The following is an 18959-nucleotide window of genomic DNA, read 5'->3' as shown; positions in this document are numbered from 1 at the left end:
TTAGCACAGGTGGTGAGGACAGAGCCGGGGATTATGGGATGCGCTCTGCAGGATCTAGACTCAGTTCATGCAGAACGAGTCCAGAGGAGAGCCAGACGATGGATCCCTGGTGGGATCAGCGCACTGCCCTGGTGGGATCAGGGCAGTGCGCTGATCCCACCAGGGCAGTGCGCTGATTGTCCCTCGCCATCAGGTAAACACTTCAGGAGCATCAAATCCAGTACGAGCTGATTTAGAAAGAGCTTCTTCTCTAAAGCTGTGAGGGCTATCGCCCCCTGCTGAGGAGACTGAGTCTGTACACGTTACAACACCACCACTGTGAATGCCTATTTTTTGCACACTCTTAACTATCAGGAATGTTGTATTGCACAGTTCTGCATATCAGGTTGAAGAACATTGCACAATCTTAAACGTACCATCAAAGAAGCTTCCAGTGACTGATTCATCCAACACAACGGATCACGTTTAGGTGGGAGTGACTTTCAGAACTCGGTGTGAGTACTAGCAGAACGCAAAGACTATCTTAGAACGTATTGTTCTTGTTATTGCTTATTGTTTATTGTTTGTTGTGTGTGTTCTAAGCCGGAGTATGTCCTGAAAAAATATCACCACAGTAAAACTTCTTTATTCTTGATCCAGAGGGACTCTGAGGTCCAAACAACCAGTTGTGTTCTTGGAGGTTCTGAGGTCCAACTTGGAGAAGCCGAGGTTCTCCGTAGCAGCGCCTGGAATAATCTACTGGTCTATATATGAACTGATCATAATCTCAAATTTTAAGGGATTTTTAAAGACCCGCGTACACTTAGCTATTTCTATTTTTTACATTATGTTGTTTCTTTTAAAACAAATTAATTATTTCACCCACATGCCTTTTTGTCTTTTTCTCTCCCCTCCTATTAAATATTTTATTGTTTTGCTGTGCATCCCTTTAACCCGTAGAAGCCTTTCCACATCTTTTCACATTTGGTCACAAACCTTTCAGCCTGAGAACCCCAGAGTAACAGAGCCAGAGACCGGCAACTCCATTTTGTCAAGAAGGAGGGGGGATTATGAGAATAAAGTCATAAAATTACAAAAATAAAGTAATATTTTTGTAAGAACTATTTTAAAAAAAGTGAAGCCATCCCCCATGGTTTACACGAGGGATGTGGAGCATCTTATAAAGTGACACTTTCACTTTTTTTAAATCACATCAGCATCAAATCATCATGTGACCCAAAAATTAATCAGCATCTGCTAGAATGGCCTAGTCAAAGTACAGGCCTGAATCCTGTTGAGAAAGGGGCCAAGACTTGACATGAATGGGAATGAGCAATGTTGCAAAGAAGTAAAATGTGTTTCTCCAGATGTTCATAGCTGGTGGAGGCTGTAACCGGACTGAAAATACAAAACGGACTTTTTACCGTTCTTACCAGTATAAATATTTTAAACCATGTATTATTTTCCTTCCAGTTCGCAACTACACAAAACTCAGTGTTGGTTTATCACATTAAACCCCCCAAAAAAACAGATGTTTGTGGTTGGGATGTGACAAATGATGCCAAACGTGACGCTAAAACTGTCTCTGCCTAACAGTTGCGTGTTCCTCGTTCTCTTACTGCTGGCGGGCGATCCTCCCGCCGTGATGCCCGGCATCCAGGTCCCGTGGTGCATGACGCAGCTCCACGGCTGCACGGCGGAGCCGGGCGCGCCCAGAGCCTGCGTCAGGTGGCACACCTCCATCGCGTCAAAGTTCAGCTGGAAGTCCACCACTGACATCCTGTTGGAGGCAGAAACAGTCAGAGCTCGCTGCTCCCGCCGGGCTTCGTGTTCGGAGGACAGCAAAGGTGTAAAGGTGTGAGGGAAACTCACCAGAACTCCCCGTCCTCCCGGCTGACCCTGCCCAGCCGATCCTGCTCCTCGGGGCTCACCGTCCTCCACTCTCCGCTGGAACCAGACGGTACAGAAATAATTTAAATCTGTAAAACATCCTTTGGCCCTGTTTCAACAAATCAAGGCTAGTTGATGTTTTACCGACCTGTTCACGTCACTCCAAGGCCCCGTCCACTCCGTGTTGCCCCACGGATTGAGGATCCGCACCAAATCTACATACCCATAAGATGATTTAACCTGATGGAGGGGTGGGGTGGGGGATTTTAGCAGAGGATAATTTCACCTTTAAATTAAATCTTAGCTCTAATTCTACTTTCATCCCAATAAACACCGCGGGGGGATTCAACAGCGGCTGTGGCTCTTTCAACAACATTGAGTTTGACGTTTATAATCTGAGATAATCTCCCGTTTGTGTTTGTTCAGTTACCTTCTCCACGGCTGTGAGCGAGTAAGCGTGTTTGAACATGATCCCCAGCTCGTTCCTCTGCTCCAGAGGACCCTGACGTGCAGAGAACATCCACCCACGGTCAGAAAGGGATGACTCAACCTTACAGCGCAACATTTCTACACACACTGCATAAAAATACATAAAACCCTCCAGAACTAGAGCAACAGACCTTGTAAAGATATGATGGCGAAAGCTGGTAGAGTCTAATTATTTACAGTAAAACGAACAAAAGGCAACGGTACTAAAGAAATGAATGTAAACTTATGAATGTAACTAAAGTTAAACATCATCTCTGTAATTTCCCTGGCATTTGGCAGACAGGAATGCTCTGGTGCATGTTGATGCTTTTGGATGCTTTCACTGGGATTTTCTCTGCAGGTTCGGGGATCCAACCAGAACCGGCTGACAGGTTCCAGGCACACCTCCTCCGCCTCCGTACCTTGCCGTTGGCACAGTTAATGAGCGCTCCTTTGGCCAGCAGGTCTCTGAGGAGCTCCGGCAGGTTTTTGGACGCCAAGGGGAGGTTAAAAACCTCGGTCACGCCGCCGGTCATGTCCACCATGGCCTCGTGAGGGAAGCCCATTTCCAGAGCTCTGTAGCCTCCTTTCAGCCTGAGACGACAAACGCAGTCAGACGTTAGCGGCTCAACACAGGGGGTAACTTCAACTGCCAAAGGTAAATACTGTAGATAAACGTCCATTCAGACCAACTATTGGTGGGCTTTAGAAGATTCAAGGTTCCCGTTATTACTGTCTCTATATTGGGCCAGGATGTTGAAGTTGTGCAGACCTGCAGAAAACTTGGGGTCCTGATTGATGAAAACCTAGACCCTGAAGGAATTCTAGGGCCAAAATATTAACACAATTTATTTATTTTTTACAAAAAAGATTATGGTAATTGTTTACCTTCTCTGAAAATATAATAATTTTTAATAAATTAGTCAGATTTTTGTAGGAAATGAATGCGTAAATCACTGTAGATCCAAAGGTAAAAAAAAAAGGGTTTTGCTCATTTGTCGTATTAAAAGATCGTCATCCAATTTGCAAATGATTTTGAATAGTTTATTTTTCATTTTTTAACAATAATAAACTCTTTTTGGTCTATCAATGTGAGAACAGTATTTGGGTCAGTTGTTCTTTCAAAACACTTGCTGTAATTAATCAATTTTAATAATTTAATTCAAAGCAGATTTTAATGCACCTAAGTCTGCATTTGAGTAATCAAATCTCATTGGATAGATGTTACTATGAAATTAAAGAGAATCTCAAAAGTGTGTTTATTAAAAGATGAATACTTTGTGTTGTACTAAACATTTTCAATTGTAGGATTTTAACTTTTCTGTAATAATTTTTCCCTTATTAAAAACTAAAATCTTCCATCTGCATCAGCCACCTGTGCTGGTGAACCAGATCTTTCTTGAAATGCAGCTGGAGGGCCGCCCAGAATCAGTGCAGTGGCCACAAACGGCCCGCGGGCCGCACATTGGACATGCCTGAACTGGACTGTAGGAGGAAGCCTAGGCACCTGGAGATAAGTTATGCATGCACAGGTAAATCATGCAAACCCCATGCACAAAGAGGATTTGAACCCAACACCTTCTTGACTCCAACAGTTCTCCCACCTGCAGTCATTTTCTCTCGTCTCTGAATGCATTTCTGTGTGCTGCTGCCAGATATGTGAATTTTCCCGTGGTTGATTAATAAAGTGTCTGCCTGTCCGTCCATCTATCTAAACAATGTGTTCTGCAGATATAGATGGGGTTTCTATATTGTTTATTATTTTCAGAAGTTGTCCTGTAAAATTTATCGGTACCACTTTACAATAAGGCTTCCCTCATAGATGGCTAGTAAATAGTATTAAGATATGTTATTAATTAATCTGTAAACACTTTATAACTCATTCATAGGTGTTTATTATGCATTAATTCAGGGCGAGCAAGAGAAAGAATTGAGCGGTTTGTGCTTACAAAGTAGAGTTAGTCTAACATGTTTGATATAAGCAACTCTAGAAATATATAGTTGAACAGATTAGGCTCATTATTTGGCAAGAAACCGGTCAGCTTTCTCTTTTGCTAATAAACACTTATGAAAAACGTATAAAATGTTTACAGTTTAATTAATAAAAATCCATAAACTATTTATTAGCCATCTATAAGGGAAGGCTTATTGTAAAGTGGTACTAATTTACCCAACAAGAAGAACGTAAGACGAAAAGGAAAGTTCTCTAAATAAAAAAGTCTTTTTTGTGACTTTCAGACTCCTTTATTGAATTTTTCTTTTTAGAAATATCTGCTTTTTCATCAAAAAATTAACAACCTAAAACCAGAAGAGCCTGACTAAAAGTGACAATGAGTGAAAGAATTTGCTGCATAAATTTGATTGAAATAAAACGTTTCTGCCCACATATTAACAGGAACTCACTTGGCGTAGGCTTTTTCCAGCAGAGCGCTCCAGAACTCGTGTCTTTCAGGGGAGCTGAGGTAGAGCAGCTTGTTGCCCTGCGTTGGCAGCAGGTCATCGATCCTCACCTCCACCCACTGCCCGTACTGCCAAAACTACACAAAGAGACGTTACACCACAGAACCGTTACAATAAAGTCCAACACTACTACAATTGGGTATGTTATGGTCTTTACCAGAGGCCTGGTGTTCAACAGCAGCTTAAAATATGTCCACTTCTTAAAATTCATAATTTTAAAAAGTGATCTAAGACCAGACACTGACATAGCCCAGCTACAGAGAGTACAAAATCTACCTGGCACATACAAATATGTGCACATTTCCCTTATTTTAACTTTTCTCTTTTAACTTTTTTAACCATTTGTCTTTAGCACCTTCCTTCTGGAGCACAGCATGAAAATAACATTGCTGAAACTGAATCTCCTCTTGTTGTTCCTGTTCATGTGCAGGCTAGCATCTAGTATAACTAGAGACCACAGAAAGCTAAAAGATCAGTTTCCACTACAGCCCAGCTGGCCCAAGAAGCTCGGACAGTAATTCCTACTGCAGCACAGCTACCCATTATAAGAAGCTAAAAGCATAGTTAGCATTGCAGCATAGCAAGCCCAAAAAGTGAAGAGCAGTTAGTACTGTAGCACAGCTAGCTGCTGCAATAAGATAGAAGATCAGTTATGACTGCCGTTTACTAGTTTAAACAGGACTGGAAAAAAGTATGTCCATCCATTGATACAAAAATGCTATAATTCACTTGATGACAACTGTCATTAGTGTGTACAAAAAATATATTGGACTAGAAAATTGTTTATTAAACTTATTTATTGAGCTGAAACGTATCAATGCTGTCAATGTGCCCTCTAGTGGATCCATCACAGACAAGAGAAGACCTTGTTGTTATGGCAGCCACGTCATTTATTTCTTACAAAAACATAACCGCAGGTGATGAAAGACTGCAAACGGATCCATTCTGTAATCCACACTGTTGCACAGTGCACAGTTAAAGGCTGAGAAAATCAAATATTCAAAAGACTTAAATTTTTTGCTGTGTTTCAAGTAATCATTACGCATGCTCTGTGCAGTCAAAGCATCGATCGGAATGCGAGTTAACCATTTTTCTGTATTTTTGTTACTCCCTTTTAAAATCATGCAATTTTCACATGATTGCAACGATATAAAAAAAACAAAGTAAAAATAAAAATTGCCTTCCCTGAAGTTATTCTGTTAGCACGTGCATAGAAGAGCTGACAGAACGAATCGCGTTTCTGGAACAGATCAGGTAATGACACTCCCTCCCCATGAACTGTCCCGTATTCTAGGTGTCGAGCTGGCATCCCTACGTATTCAATAAGTGTCGAGTTGGCAACCCTATGTATTCTATAGGTGTTGAGTTGGCAACCCTACGCATTCTATATGTGCCGAGTTAACAACCATATATATTCGATAAGTGTCGAGTTGGAAACCCTATGTATTATATAGGTGCCGAGTTGGCAACTCTATGTATTCTATATGTGCCGAGTTAACAACCCTACATATTCTATAGGTGCCAAGTTGGCACCCTTGCGTATTCTATAAGTGCCAAGTTGGCAACCCTACGTATTCTATAAGTGTCGAGTTGGCAACCCTATGTATTATATAGGTGTCAAGCTAACAACCCTATGTATTATGTAGGTGCCGAGTTGGCAACTCTATGTATTCTATAAGTGTTGAGTTGGCAACCCTACGCATTCTATATGTGCCGAGTTAACAACCCTACATATTCTATAGGTGCCAAGTTGGCACCCCTGCGTATTCTATAGGTGTCGAGTTGGCAACCCTAGTACAGCGGTAAAGCTAGCTGCTACAAAAAGCTTTTATTACCCCAGTAGCATGGCTGTACAGCACAAGAAGCTAGAGTTTCCACAACTAGCTGCCTCAAGATGCCATTGAAATGTAATTAGACTTCTATGTAGAGAAGGTCTGAATAAGAGCCACTTATTCAGACAGTGAAAAGAGTTAAAACTGTGTGTTCGTTTATAGCGCACCATGTTCAGAGTCAGCGAACAATAGTTTACAGGGACCTGTGTGAAACAGACCATAATCCTGTGTGATCTTTAGATTAGTTGAAAATGTGAAGACCAAATAATCAGACGATTTAACTGTTCATGCCCCCCCTCTCAGCCCCCTAAAACAAATCATTTCTAACAGCTTTTAATGAAGAGTAATGATTAAAGATTGTGATGTTTGCTGATGCTTTCCATCACTTCTGATACAGATTTTTCTGTATGATGTGCAACTCATAATAGTCAAAGCATAACTACAAAGTGTTTAAAAAAAGTGCAAAAATATGTCAAACACAGTAGTAGACATATGGGACTGTTAGATTTTTGCCACATGAGAACCATTTAGACTGAGAGCTTTTATAGGAAATTTAAAGCAACTGACAATACAGGTCAGGTCGCATAACAGATGAAGCTCTCAGTTTTCATTAATTCTGCAGGAACGGGAGATGTGGAAATATAATGCATACATACAACATAAATACCTGACACTGCATTTTACATTTATTTTGGAAGTTCACAAACCGTTCCTTCTTGAAAATTGTGTTGTACATTCCTTTAACTGGACCACAGGACAAATGTCTAAAATAAACTACGATCAGGATCTTAAACAACACTGAAATATGACTGAGCGGATACACAGATATTTAAATTAAGATCTCATCAGAAGTCATCGGAAAAATTTTGTTAGAGACCCCCGGCAGCATCTTGGTGACCAGATACGTACTTTGAAGGTGAAGCTGCCATTGTAGCCGCTCTGGAAGCTCTGGTTGAGAGGCACAACCTTCTTGAGCAGGTGAGGGTGCATAGCCAGAGAAGCTATGGCAGAGAGGACCCAGCAGTCACCTGCAGAGGACAGGCCAGGACGTCCCGTTAAAGCCTGACAAGAAATTCTGTTCACATTGCACAGGCCTCAGATTCAGTCAGACCACTAGAGAAGCTCAGCAGAGAGCTAGGAGGAGCCTGCAAGGTGTGAGAGAAATTAGCCTCATGCATCATTAAAAATGCGTGTTACGTTATGTAGAAGGTTTACAACGATTTGTGGATACCTTTTGTTAATTGCTAATTATTTTTATAGTCCACACGCAAATATCAAGCAATCTGAACAAATATAGAGAAAATTGCCACACACTTGATTTTAACATCACAAAAATATACCTTATATATATTATTTTTTCAACAAAATAGCAACTTTATAGTAATAATATTAATAATAATGATAATAATAATTCATCATGTTCAAGATCTTAACATGAAAAACGAGTTAGAATAAACAGAAAAAAAATCCTAACATAAAATATGTAAGGCAAAAATGCTGAATTAAATACATTTTAGTTTCACTTCTCCTTAGCTTGAATACATTTTGTTATTTTTAGATCTCGACATAAACATTTTGACATTAAGTTTAATTTTTTTTCTTCAAATTTACAATAATTTTGACCCTTTCTTGGCTCTATATGTGCGCCCACAGACTGTTCGGTACACGTGAAAGACAGAGCAGTAAATCCGCCTAAAACATATACGCCTGCTTTCTTTAAGCACATCTGTCATTTAGCAGCTGGTGGAAAACCGGTCTGTCTGGGTTGTCTGTCAATATAATTCTTCTCTTTTGTTAATCAAAGTGGAAAAGACAGTTTCAGAGTGTGTATAAAGCACCGCTAAATTACAGACACACAGACAAAAGAATGGTTGGGTTCACATGACCTGACGGGACTTCTTCTTTTCTAAACTCAACACCTTCATGCTCAAATAAAATATGCAGCTGACATTATGGACTTATGACTTTTGAAGAAAACCTCAATAGTCAGAGTAGAAAAACAGTTTGAGCTCTCTGGCCATGAAGAAAATAAGCAGAGGAGTCTTTCAAACAGTCAATAAGCATATACAGTCCCTCCAGAGGGTTCTGGGTCTTCCACAGGTTCTCCTACCAGGGGGACGTGCCTGAAAAGCAACCTGGAGGCATCCTGATCAGATGTCTGAACCTCCCTCCAGAGGAAGCTCATTTTAGACCCAGGATCTGGTTCTTTCTGTCCTGATCCAGACCTCACCACCATCGGTGAGGGTCAGGATGTAGACGGACAGGAAAACAGAGAGCGATGCTTTTTGGCTGAGCCCTTTGGTCACCACAACAGACTGGATCAGCGCCAGCATTACTGCAGATGAAGCCCCGGTCTGGATTCCGGTCTCTGGTTCCATCCCACCATCACTGCTGAACAGGAGACCAAGATATTTAAACTCCTCTGACCCCCCAACCCAACAGGAGCAGTCCACCTTTTCCTGGACCAGACCTAAACAGAATTTACATTAGAATAGAGTCTATTGTTGCGGTAATCTTCCACGTCTGGTACTCCCCACCGAAAGATTTTAGCACCAGTCGCCACGGGTTCTAAACCTAAGAAAACTGTGAAGCATGGCGGTGGCAGCATCGTGCCGCTGGAAGGCTTTGCTGCGAGTGGTTTGTCTGCATCGCATCAAGTGAGCAGAATCGTACGACAGGAGGAGAACTTCCAAAGCAGAGGTCCCCGATGTTGGTCCTCCTGGGTCCGCTGCAGTGGACATTTTAAACGCTTTCCTGGTTCAGCGCACATCAATCAAATAAGTCGTTGATGTGGCGGACCTGTGCAGAACCCGGCCTGCTGTGGAGGCACTTCAGCCGCTTGAATAAACTGTCTGAGCAGACGGGACACATCTGAAACACGCAGGACGCTGACTCCAGAGGATCGGACCTGGACCCCAGATGGTGGAACATCGAACTCAGACGGGTCTCCCCACTGGACAACGATCCTAAACTCACTTCAAATCTGGGTTTGGACCGGATAAAACAGACTAACATTAAGTTTTAGAAGACTTTGTTGAAGAATCCAAAAAAAGGTTTAACAAATAAAACAACCGGACTTCTATAAGTTTTGCTTCCCATCCAGTAAGATTTCTCAATTTGAACTGAGAAAGTCCAGCTATTTTATTTTTTAACCTTTTTTTTGGATTGATCATGACCTGGATGACTGAGACCCGCGGCGCTTTGCCGCCTGTCTTCCCCCCTCTTCCTGTCAGATCACTGTCAATAAAACGCCACTAGAGCCACAAACACATAAAAAAAAGTTTTTTTTTCCTGCGTCGCTCTCACAGCGTCACGGGTTAGCTTCGGTGTGAGTGGTTGAAATAGCACGTCGAAAAATATGACAGACAAGTGGCTTATCCAATCATATGCAAGGATTTTTAATAAGGCCCAGCCTTCAATAAAGGCAATTCCTATGGAGAGGTCCCAGATGGATGTGAGTGGAGCTAGGCGGAGCGACATGCATCTGGCTAGAGTCAGGTTAACGTAACGGAGCATGTGACCAAGTATTATTAGAGGTGCATTTAATTTGATCCTGTCTGTAGTAAAGAAAATCCTTAACAGATTTGAACTTCTGTAGTTTTTAGGAATTTTTGCATCTGCTGAGCTCAAATTAACCATTAAAAGCCCCAAAATTAATAAGAATTACCGATTTTTATACCACTCAATGAAATCTTTGGTTTAAATCCACCAATCCTTTTTAGAGCCACCAGGTTCTGTTTTACGGCTCAAGGCTCTGCAGTGTGCATCAGGTGAGGCTGGCAGAGAGAAACTGACTTACTGAGTTTTCCCTGGCAGATGTCCAGCCGAGAAGCTCCGTCCACGATGAACTTTGGTGAAGGACAGAGTTCCTGCAGACGTCACGGAGTCCAGATGAAAAGGAGAGAAAGAAAATCATTCGTGAAGGGTTTAAAGTCAGTCGACTTATCAGAACATTGTCAGAACATTGCAGCTTTTTCTGCAGAAACACTCCGAATAAAGGTTTAAAGTTTTTTGTTCTTGAAAAAAAAAAAAAAATTATTTACAGAATTAATTTCTTCAACTTTTCTCAAACATGCATTGCAATAAACTGAAGAACAAGAATCTGCTGTCGTTGCATAAGTTTGCACACCCTTTTACCGTTGCTTTGTTTGTCAATCACAGTGAATCAAAGTGCTTTGAAATGAAGATCAAGTGTCGTAGCGCGGTTCTCCTTACAGTTTCATCTCTTAGCTAAAGCCACAGGCTGCAGAGAGGTCCGTCTTTGTATTCTTTATATATTTTATGTGGCGTAGCTCTGAGCCTTACCAGTCTGTAGGCAGCGCCAGAGGAGAACCGATGAACATGAAGTCAGTTCTGAACATAAATTCCTGGAAAGTTAGTGTCCCACAGTTCGTCTGTAGATGTTTTCACAACCTTCTAGTTCTGAGTATACGAGTTACGTAACAATTGTGTAAGCTAGAGCAGCTCTCTGAAGGAGCAAAACACTCTGACACCTTGGTGGAAATCATTGCTCTCATACTGCCAGATTAACGAATAAACCCGACACGACACTGCGCATCACTAAAGGTTACCATACTAACAGTAAAACATGGGGGTGGCAGCATCATGCTGAGGGATTACTCTTCTTCAGCTGGACCTGTGTTTTATGGTGGAGGAAATTGTGAACAGTTCCAACTTTCAGCAGCCAGTTTTAACTCAAAGTTTTCAGTGAGGAAGGTGATAAATCAGCAGAAGATTGACTTCAAATAAAGAAATTCAATTAAATGTTATTTATATAGCGTCAATTCATGATACACATCATCTCAAGACTTTTTCCAAAGTCAGACTCCATCAGATCCTCCAGGTTGGTGAGAAAGTTTCCTCTCTAAGGAAACCCAGCAGGTTGCATCAAGTCTCTCCAAGCAGCATTCACTCCTCCTGAAAGAGCGTAGAGCCACAGTGGACAGTCGTCTGCATTGTTGATGGCTTTGCAGCAATCCCTCATACTGAGCATGCATGAAGCGACAGGGGAGAGGAAAACTCCCCTTTAACAGGGAGGAGAACCTCCAGCAGAACCAGAACCAGGCTCAGTGTGAACGCTCATCTGCCTCGACCCACTGGGGCTTAAAGAAGACAGAGCAGAGACACAGAAAGCACAGAAGCTCACATTGACCCAGGAGTACTTTCTATGTTAGAGAAGACAGAGCAGAGACACAGAAAGCACAGAAGCTCACATTGACCCAGGAGTACTTTCTATGTTAGAGACGACAGAGCGGACAAATGCAACAGTTTAGAACGGCACTAAATCTGTGGAAAACCTGTGGCAGCACCTAAACAGAGCTGTGGACTATGTCACCTTATAAAAGTTATGCTTTTATGAAATATGAAACAAATGGAATAGTTATTTCTGCATGGTCTCCATTCTTAACATCACAAAAACCTGACAAGGTTCTCAGCACCTCCGTCATTCCACACTGAAAGGTGGAACGAAGGGGACCCTATATCAGAAACATCAGGCTGGGATTTACAAACGTAGAGAAAACGAGCCCTGGCTTATGGCTCCATGGTATTCCCAAAAAGATGCATTTTAACTTCCTATTTTCAAATACAGTAGTTGAGTATTGTTATAAAAATTAAAGAAACATATTAAAACATTCCACCTGGTTTGGTCCTGTGAGTTTTAGACAAAGCAAAACATGCATTTATTAAAACAAGATGTTTTTTTTCTCTTTCTAAAGAAAGAAAAAAACATCTTTAGGGGCCACAAAACTTAGCTCTGGACGCTCTGGACGCTTTCTTTAAAGTCTGGACCAGGAAACCAGGGATGATGGTTTTGGCCCACCGTGGGTAAAGTTTATGCTGTTCTTGAACTCCATGTGCATCTCAGAACTACATAACCGGGATGAGGGTGTGTTAGGATCTCAGCTTGGCGTCAAACTTTCTGCAAAACAGACAATTATTTTTGTCTTCGTTTCTGGAAAATCTTATCTTCTTAATCCGTTTCTTTCACAGGCAAGACGTTGTTTTGCTAGTGAAATCCAACCTGCATGCTTACGTTGAGAGATTATTTTTCAGTTTGTTCACTTTTCTCACGGGGGGGGGGGGGGAGGTTGCTGGTTCCTATCTCCAGCAGGCACACCCTGGAGAGGCTGCCAGGCCATCACAGACAGGACAAACAAACCACGTGTGCACGCTCAGACCCGGAGGCAATGCAGTGTAAACAATCGGCAGCCATGCTGCAGGAAACCGGAGTACCCAGAGAGAATCCATGCATGCACAGGGAGAACATGCAGAAAACCCCCTGACCCAGAATCAAACCCAGGACCTTGTTGCTGCATGGCGATGATGCTACCGTCTGCAGCTCTTCACTTTCCCTCTTAAATAATTGTTTACGACCGAACGACAAACTATTTGGACACGGCAACACGCCGTCTTCTGATTCAAAGCGCCCACATGATTAAACTAACAAGACAAAACCGCCGTATCAGGACTGTTCGTGTCTCTGCGCTGTTAAAGCATGTTTCAGCAGCACCAAACAGGGTCATTACCCGCCCGCATACCAGTGTTCGTCTCAGGAGGCAGTAAGCTACGCAGTCACTCAACTAATGGCTGGGAGGCGTGCCAGAGCTGGAAAACACAGCAGGATGTTCTTCCCTCTGTTCACCGGACCGGTTTGCTCATCCTGCAGTCTTCACTTCAGAGCTGCAGCGCTTAAAGAACGGCAGGAAAAACCCTTTAAAGACTTGAGGTTGTTTTTTGCTACGGAGGACAATGATTTGTTTGGAATTGAGTGTTAATGTGTAACTGCACTGCAAAAACGGATCTAAAAATAAGTAAAATGTTCTTAAAGTTAGTGTATTTGTGTTATAAGAATTATTATTCTGAAGTCACTATGGCCTCACACCACTCGGACAGAGGAGGCCTGGAGACCTGATGTCTGTGTATAAGATCCACTGTTTTCTGATTGCAAGGCCAAATGCTGCAGCTGCTGAGGGATACTGATTGTTTACGATAGACTGTCTTTGTTTTGTCTCATGGGAAGGCCACGGTGCAGTATTAGGGGAAGCCCGAAAAGCGAGGCAGGCAGAGACAGGGCAGACAGAGACTGCAGCGGAACCGAAGGGTGCGATTACTTTCCATCTATGTGAATCTGCTCTGTTTCTCAATAAAAGTGCTGGAACGTTATACCACCGTCTTGTCATTTAGTAAAGATGGGAACTCAGTTACTATTGTTTAATATTCCACCCAAAACTCCCATAACAATTTGTCCTGGATTTGAGTAGCTAAATAATATGATTTGCCAATGGAATAATATTTCTGTCCTTAAAATAAGAACTCATAACTCATCTCTATCATCTTATTTCAAGTGCAGGATGTTTAATTATCTTATTTTAGGGGTCAAAATACTCATTCCTTTGGCAGATAATCTTATTTACCTGCTCAAATCAAGGACAAATACACTAACTTTAAGAACATTTTACTTATTTTTAGATTTGTTTTTGCAGTGTGCAGTCCTAAAGATTTCTAATGGAGGAATTTCTGGGCAGCCAAAGCAAACAAGGATCGCCTGTGTTGCTCAAAAGGACATTTTTATTTAAAACGTGGCGGTATTTACGTAAAAACAAACAATCATGCATCTCTTTCATTTGCTGAGTGGATTTGGAGAAGATTTAGAAGGTGAAACGATTAAAGTTTTTACGTAAATCTGCCGCTGCTGTTAACACCAGACCAGGGTTCTGCAGCCGTCCAAGGAGCCGTTTATTTCCTCAGTCCAGCCAAATAACACCCGTTTAGAAATATTTCCTCACTTTTTGAAGACAAAAAGCAAATTAAAACACCTTTTATAAATATCTCCGGCAGGAAATTTCTTTGTAATTTTTAAAACCATTTTATTTCTATTTTTAGGTTTTATATTAAAATCCTTTTTTTCCCAATAGGAGGATGGCTACATTTTCTTCTATGATATTTTGATATTTGTGGAAATTGATGTTAAAAATAAAAGAAGCACATAGTTTCTAGCCTGATGTCAAAAAAATAAATCTAAAAAATCTTACAGGTGATTTTATTGCCGTTCCATTCAGGAAATTTAAGCAATTATTCCACTAAAAAAACTGAACAATTGCCACAGCTTGCATTTGTTATTATATCTTTATTTAAATTTCTTATTTGGCTTTTTATCATTTGGAGTTAAAGTTATTAAGGGCCATTATGGAAGGTCCAAAGAGCCGCAGAGCACTATTTTATTTAGAATATAAATAAATAAATATATAGTTGTTTAATTTAACACTTGACATTAATCCAGGTGTTTGCTTTGAGTAACCACAAAGTTTTTTGGTCCACTTTAGAACGCTTTTCACAGCTTATTTATTTTCTGCAGAAATCCAGGACTCTACTGTTGGTTCTGCTTATTTTTACAGTCTTTTCCTCACAACCTAAAAACAACATCTAGAGTTAACTTTTGGGAGAGAGCTCATAAATGGGTACCGATCTTACCAGCAAACTCATATTTTGAACAGAAGCTACAGTTTGTCTTCTCAGGCTTTTATTAACTAAAATAGGCCGTTCTCTTGTTCACACTGAGCCCGTATGATTTGGTGCTCCCTGCTGTGAACGGTCGGGACAACGCCGGTCCAGGCATGTTTGACTTCAGGCTAAATTTTCAGCTCCAAATCTACCGGTAATTTGTCTGAGTGGCTCTCAGGAGCCGTCGGCTTTGGGTTCAGATCAATCATAAGACTAAAGATTTTATTCCCCTATAAAAGCATCTGGTTAGACGCCGACTTTGTAAATGTCTACTGAGGTTTTTGGTGGATTTCTGTCACAATTTTTCATTTTTTTTTTTTTTTTTTACTGATCCGACCCACCTTCTCACCTTGAGCTGTTATTTTTCATAAGACAAATGCAGTTTTGTTTCAAAGCTCAACTAAAACTAAAATGAATTCAGTCTAATCTTACTTAAAAGGGAAAAATAGTATTTTTTTGTAGCGGTTTGGAGGCATGGTGTCATGGAAGATGTTGAATTAGGCTGCATTGGACTGGATTAAACTTCAGCTGTATGGGATTCTTGGGATGTGTTCTCCTGGTTATCTGAGTAAAAAAAACGGTGATTTCTGCGTGCAGAGGAGGTGACAGAGAGGAGGAGATGGATGGAGCCACACAGCTGAGCCCGGAGGAACCAACCAAGCCCGGATCAACATCATTTACATGCACTGAGTGGTTTTAATTCACCTAATCCTTTTATAATTCGGCTCTTAATCCCCAGCAGGCGCTGCCATACTAACGCTGCAGCCTGCCAGGGTAATTCAGAGGCTCAGAACACCGGGGAGCCGTGGCCGATGATCCTTTCCAGCCAAAACCGCTGGCAGAACCCGGAGCAGAGGCCCAGGCGGGTCCTGAGACACTAAACAGCGTCTGACCCACCAGGAAGGCTCCTTCCTGTCGTCAGATTCAGATGTTTCCTGGTGCCCTGCATGGTGTTTTCCCTGCATGGAGTCTGCATGTTCTCCCTGTGCATGTCTGGATTCTCTACGGGTACTCCGGCTTCCTCCCACAGTCCAAAAACGTGACTTTTAAGTTAATTGATCTCTAATTAACTTAGATTGCAGTAGTGCGATTGCACTACTGTGATTTTTAAAGTGATTTCTAGAGTGATTCTTTTCAAGCTGTATGCAAACGAAATTTTGTTCTGTACACACTGTGTGCATACAAAATGACAATATAGATATCTATCTATCTATCTATCTATCTATCTATCTATCTATCTATCTATCTATCTATCTATCTATCTATCTATCTATCTATCTATCTATCTATCTATCTATCTATCTATCCACAGCGCTGCACGGATAAACGGCTACATACAGTTCATGGCGATTGTTTCACACTTTCAAATTAAAGCCACTCTGTTGTTTGATGCACACAGTTTCATCTGGTTCATTTTAGTCTTTTTTAATTGAGTTTTCTGCTCCAGAACACATCCGTCCCTTAACTAACGGACAGAATACTGAGAACAGTCCACACAAAATCTGACAAACGGTGAACTGTAATATCTCTTTGAGCTGATATGAAACAATCCTTCAATCTCTGGCATAAAACAATAAAAAAAGAACAACATTAAAAACCAAACTAAGTGCTTCACTACCTTTACCAGGTAGTCTTAATGTGCATCCACTGGGGGCCCTTTACAAAATACACCGCCTACTATGAAGTACCTCACTGGTAATACCTAAATAACTACAATCATCATATACAATAATAATGTGACAAAAAATATATTCCTGGCACTTAAATTTAATTTGAATAGTGTTGTTTATTTTTTGGTAGGGGGTGGCGGGGTGAACAGTGAATCATACTGTGAAATACTGAAGTGGACTCTGATTAATTCAGTCTCAATTGTAATCAATCAAATTATTATTTATTTTGTTTGGGTTTTGGTGGGAGGGGGCAGGTTGTTGTTATATGTAGCATGTGTCAAATATGAAAGCACCAATGTGTTATACAAACAATACGGCACGATATACATGAAACATATTTTCTTTTTTCTTTTTTACTTTAAAGTTGAATAACTGAATCAAAATGTGTGCAAATTTGACAGCTAATATTTTATATTTATATTTTAATTTCATTTAAACCCTTGAATTTATGTCAAATTCCTAATCAAAATCATATAATTTTGACATCATATGCAAGGCTTTGAATGAAACAAGAATATTAGCTGTCTAATAAACATACATATATATATAGTGTATATATATATATATAGTGTGTATATATATAATATATATACATTATAATTATATACTGTATTAACTGTATATATATATATATATATATATATATATATATATATATATATATATATATATATATATATATATATATATATATATATATACTGTGAGTCTGGGTGCTCTTGGTCGCCCCCTTCTGGTTCTAATTAGTGGCTCGGGTCTCTTATCTCTCAGACCGACTGAGCGGCTCATTTATAAACTATAAAAGGAATAAAACTAGAATAAAATGACAAACCAGCAGCACCTGGAAGTAGAAACACTCCGCAGATTATTTGTGCAGGCAAAGTTAAAATAGGTGAAACTCGGTTTTAAAGCTTTATTTAATGTCCTGCGTGTTGGTGGCTTTACCTTCGGGCGCTTCCACTTGACTCCAGCCTGCATCTCCAGGTCTCCCACGGGGAAGTGGTAGTCCACGCACAGCCCGTCCCGGCCCACCGCGCCCACCTCCCCGCTCTCCGAGGGCATGTCGGCGGCCAGCAGGTCCGCCAGCCAGCGGCGGGACTGGGAGCCCATCAGCTCATCGGAGCAGACCGAGTCCAGCTCATCGCTGTCCGGCGGAGGCAGCGAGCCTTCAGAGGACAAACTGCGGGACTTGATCATCGTGAAGCCGGGCTGTGCTCACCTGAGCTCCACAGGTAGATAATAAACACCTGCAAGCCCCGCCCACCGGGGAAAACTCAACACCTTTATTTACCTGAGGCGCGGCTCCTGCGGGTTCTGAAGGGATTATAGTCAACATAGGAGATCTGCTGCTGTAAAGCAAATCACTGGATGGTTTTAGGTTACTCAGATTAACCAAACTTTATTAATATATGCTGTAATAACTAATGTTCAGGTGAATGTGTCCTTCTCTTTGATCCGCCTCACTTTGACCTTTAAGCCATGATGTAATAAAATATAGATTTCCTCATGTAATTATTTCTCTGTTGGGAAACCCCGGATTGTCTCAAAGGCACCACTCCTTACTAAAGCAACAAAAATACCAGAATTTGGTTCAGGTTGGATAACATGCGAATTAAATTGTGCAGGTGCTGCCCAGCTTTTAACTTTTTGTTCTCTCTCTTCTTTTTCTTCATAGAAGGTACACCTGGTCTGGCGTTCTGTTAGCTGTGACATCATCAGGGGAGGCAGATCATCCTCTATTACCATCTAACATAGAAAGTACTCCTGGGTCAATGTGAGCTTCTGTGCTTTCTGTGTCTCTGCTCTGTCTTCTCTACCATAGAAAGTACTCCTGGGTCAATGTGAGCTTCTGAGCTTTCTGTGTCTCTGCTCTGTCTTCTCTAACATAGAAAGTACTCCTGGGTCAATGTGAGCTTCTGAGCTTTCTGTGTCTCTGCTCTGTCTTCTCTAACATAGAAAGTACTCCTGGGTCAATGTGAGCTTCTGAGCTTTCTGTGTCTCTGCTCTGTCTTCTCTAAGCCCCAGTGGGTGGAGGCAGATGAGCGTTCACACTGAGCCTGGTTCTGGTTCTGCTGGAGGTTCTCCTCCCTGTTAAAGCGGAGTTTTCCTCTCCACTGTCGCGTTATAGACACAAATATTCATAACATAATTTTATTGG

At 41.3% G+C, this 18959-nt stretch overlaps 1 protein-coding gene across 1 annotated transcript in view; it reads right to left on the bottom strand.

Annotated features, from left to right (window-relative positions):
* The window catches only part of zgc:85932 (uncharacterized protein LOC405875 homolog), a 32805-nt gene extending 14762 nt beyond the window's left edge, over nucleotides 1-18043 (bottom strand). The window contains exons 1-9 of the mRNA XM_012854022.3: nucleotides 17747-18043; nucleotides 10429-10498; nucleotides 7539-7657; nucleotides 4741-4874; nucleotides 2760-2931; nucleotides 2300-2371; nucleotides 2018-2109; nucleotides 1852-1926; nucleotides 1599-1759 (exon numbers count right to left, since the gene is read on the bottom strand). Coding sequence (XP_012709476.2) covers nucleotides 1599-1759; nucleotides 1852-1926; nucleotides 2018-2109; nucleotides 2300-2371; nucleotides 2760-2931; nucleotides 4741-4874; nucleotides 7539-7657; nucleotides 10429-10498; nucleotides 17747-17998 — 1147 coding nt within the window. The 5' untranslated portion in view covers nucleotides 17999-18043. The remainder of the gene's footprint in view (nucleotides 1-1598; nucleotides 1760-1851; nucleotides 1927-2017; nucleotides 2110-2299; nucleotides 2372-2759; nucleotides 2932-4740; nucleotides 4875-7538; nucleotides 7658-10428; nucleotides 10499-17746) is intronic.
* Between the last annotated feature and the right edge of the window lie 916 nt (nucleotides 18044-18959).

The sequence above is a fragment of the Fundulus heteroclitus genome, unplaced genomic scaffold (assembly GCF_011125445.2).
Source record: "Fundulus heteroclitus isolate FHET01 unplaced genomic scaffold, MU-UCD_Fhet_4.1 scaffold_44, whole genome shotgun sequence".
Classification (NCBI taxonomy): domain Eukaryota; kingdom Metazoa; phylum Chordata; class Actinopteri; order Cyprinodontiformes; family Fundulidae; genus Fundulus; species Fundulus heteroclitus.
The sequence above is the reverse complement of the archived record's forward strand: the minus strand, read 5'-3'. Positions and strand labels throughout refer to the sequence as shown.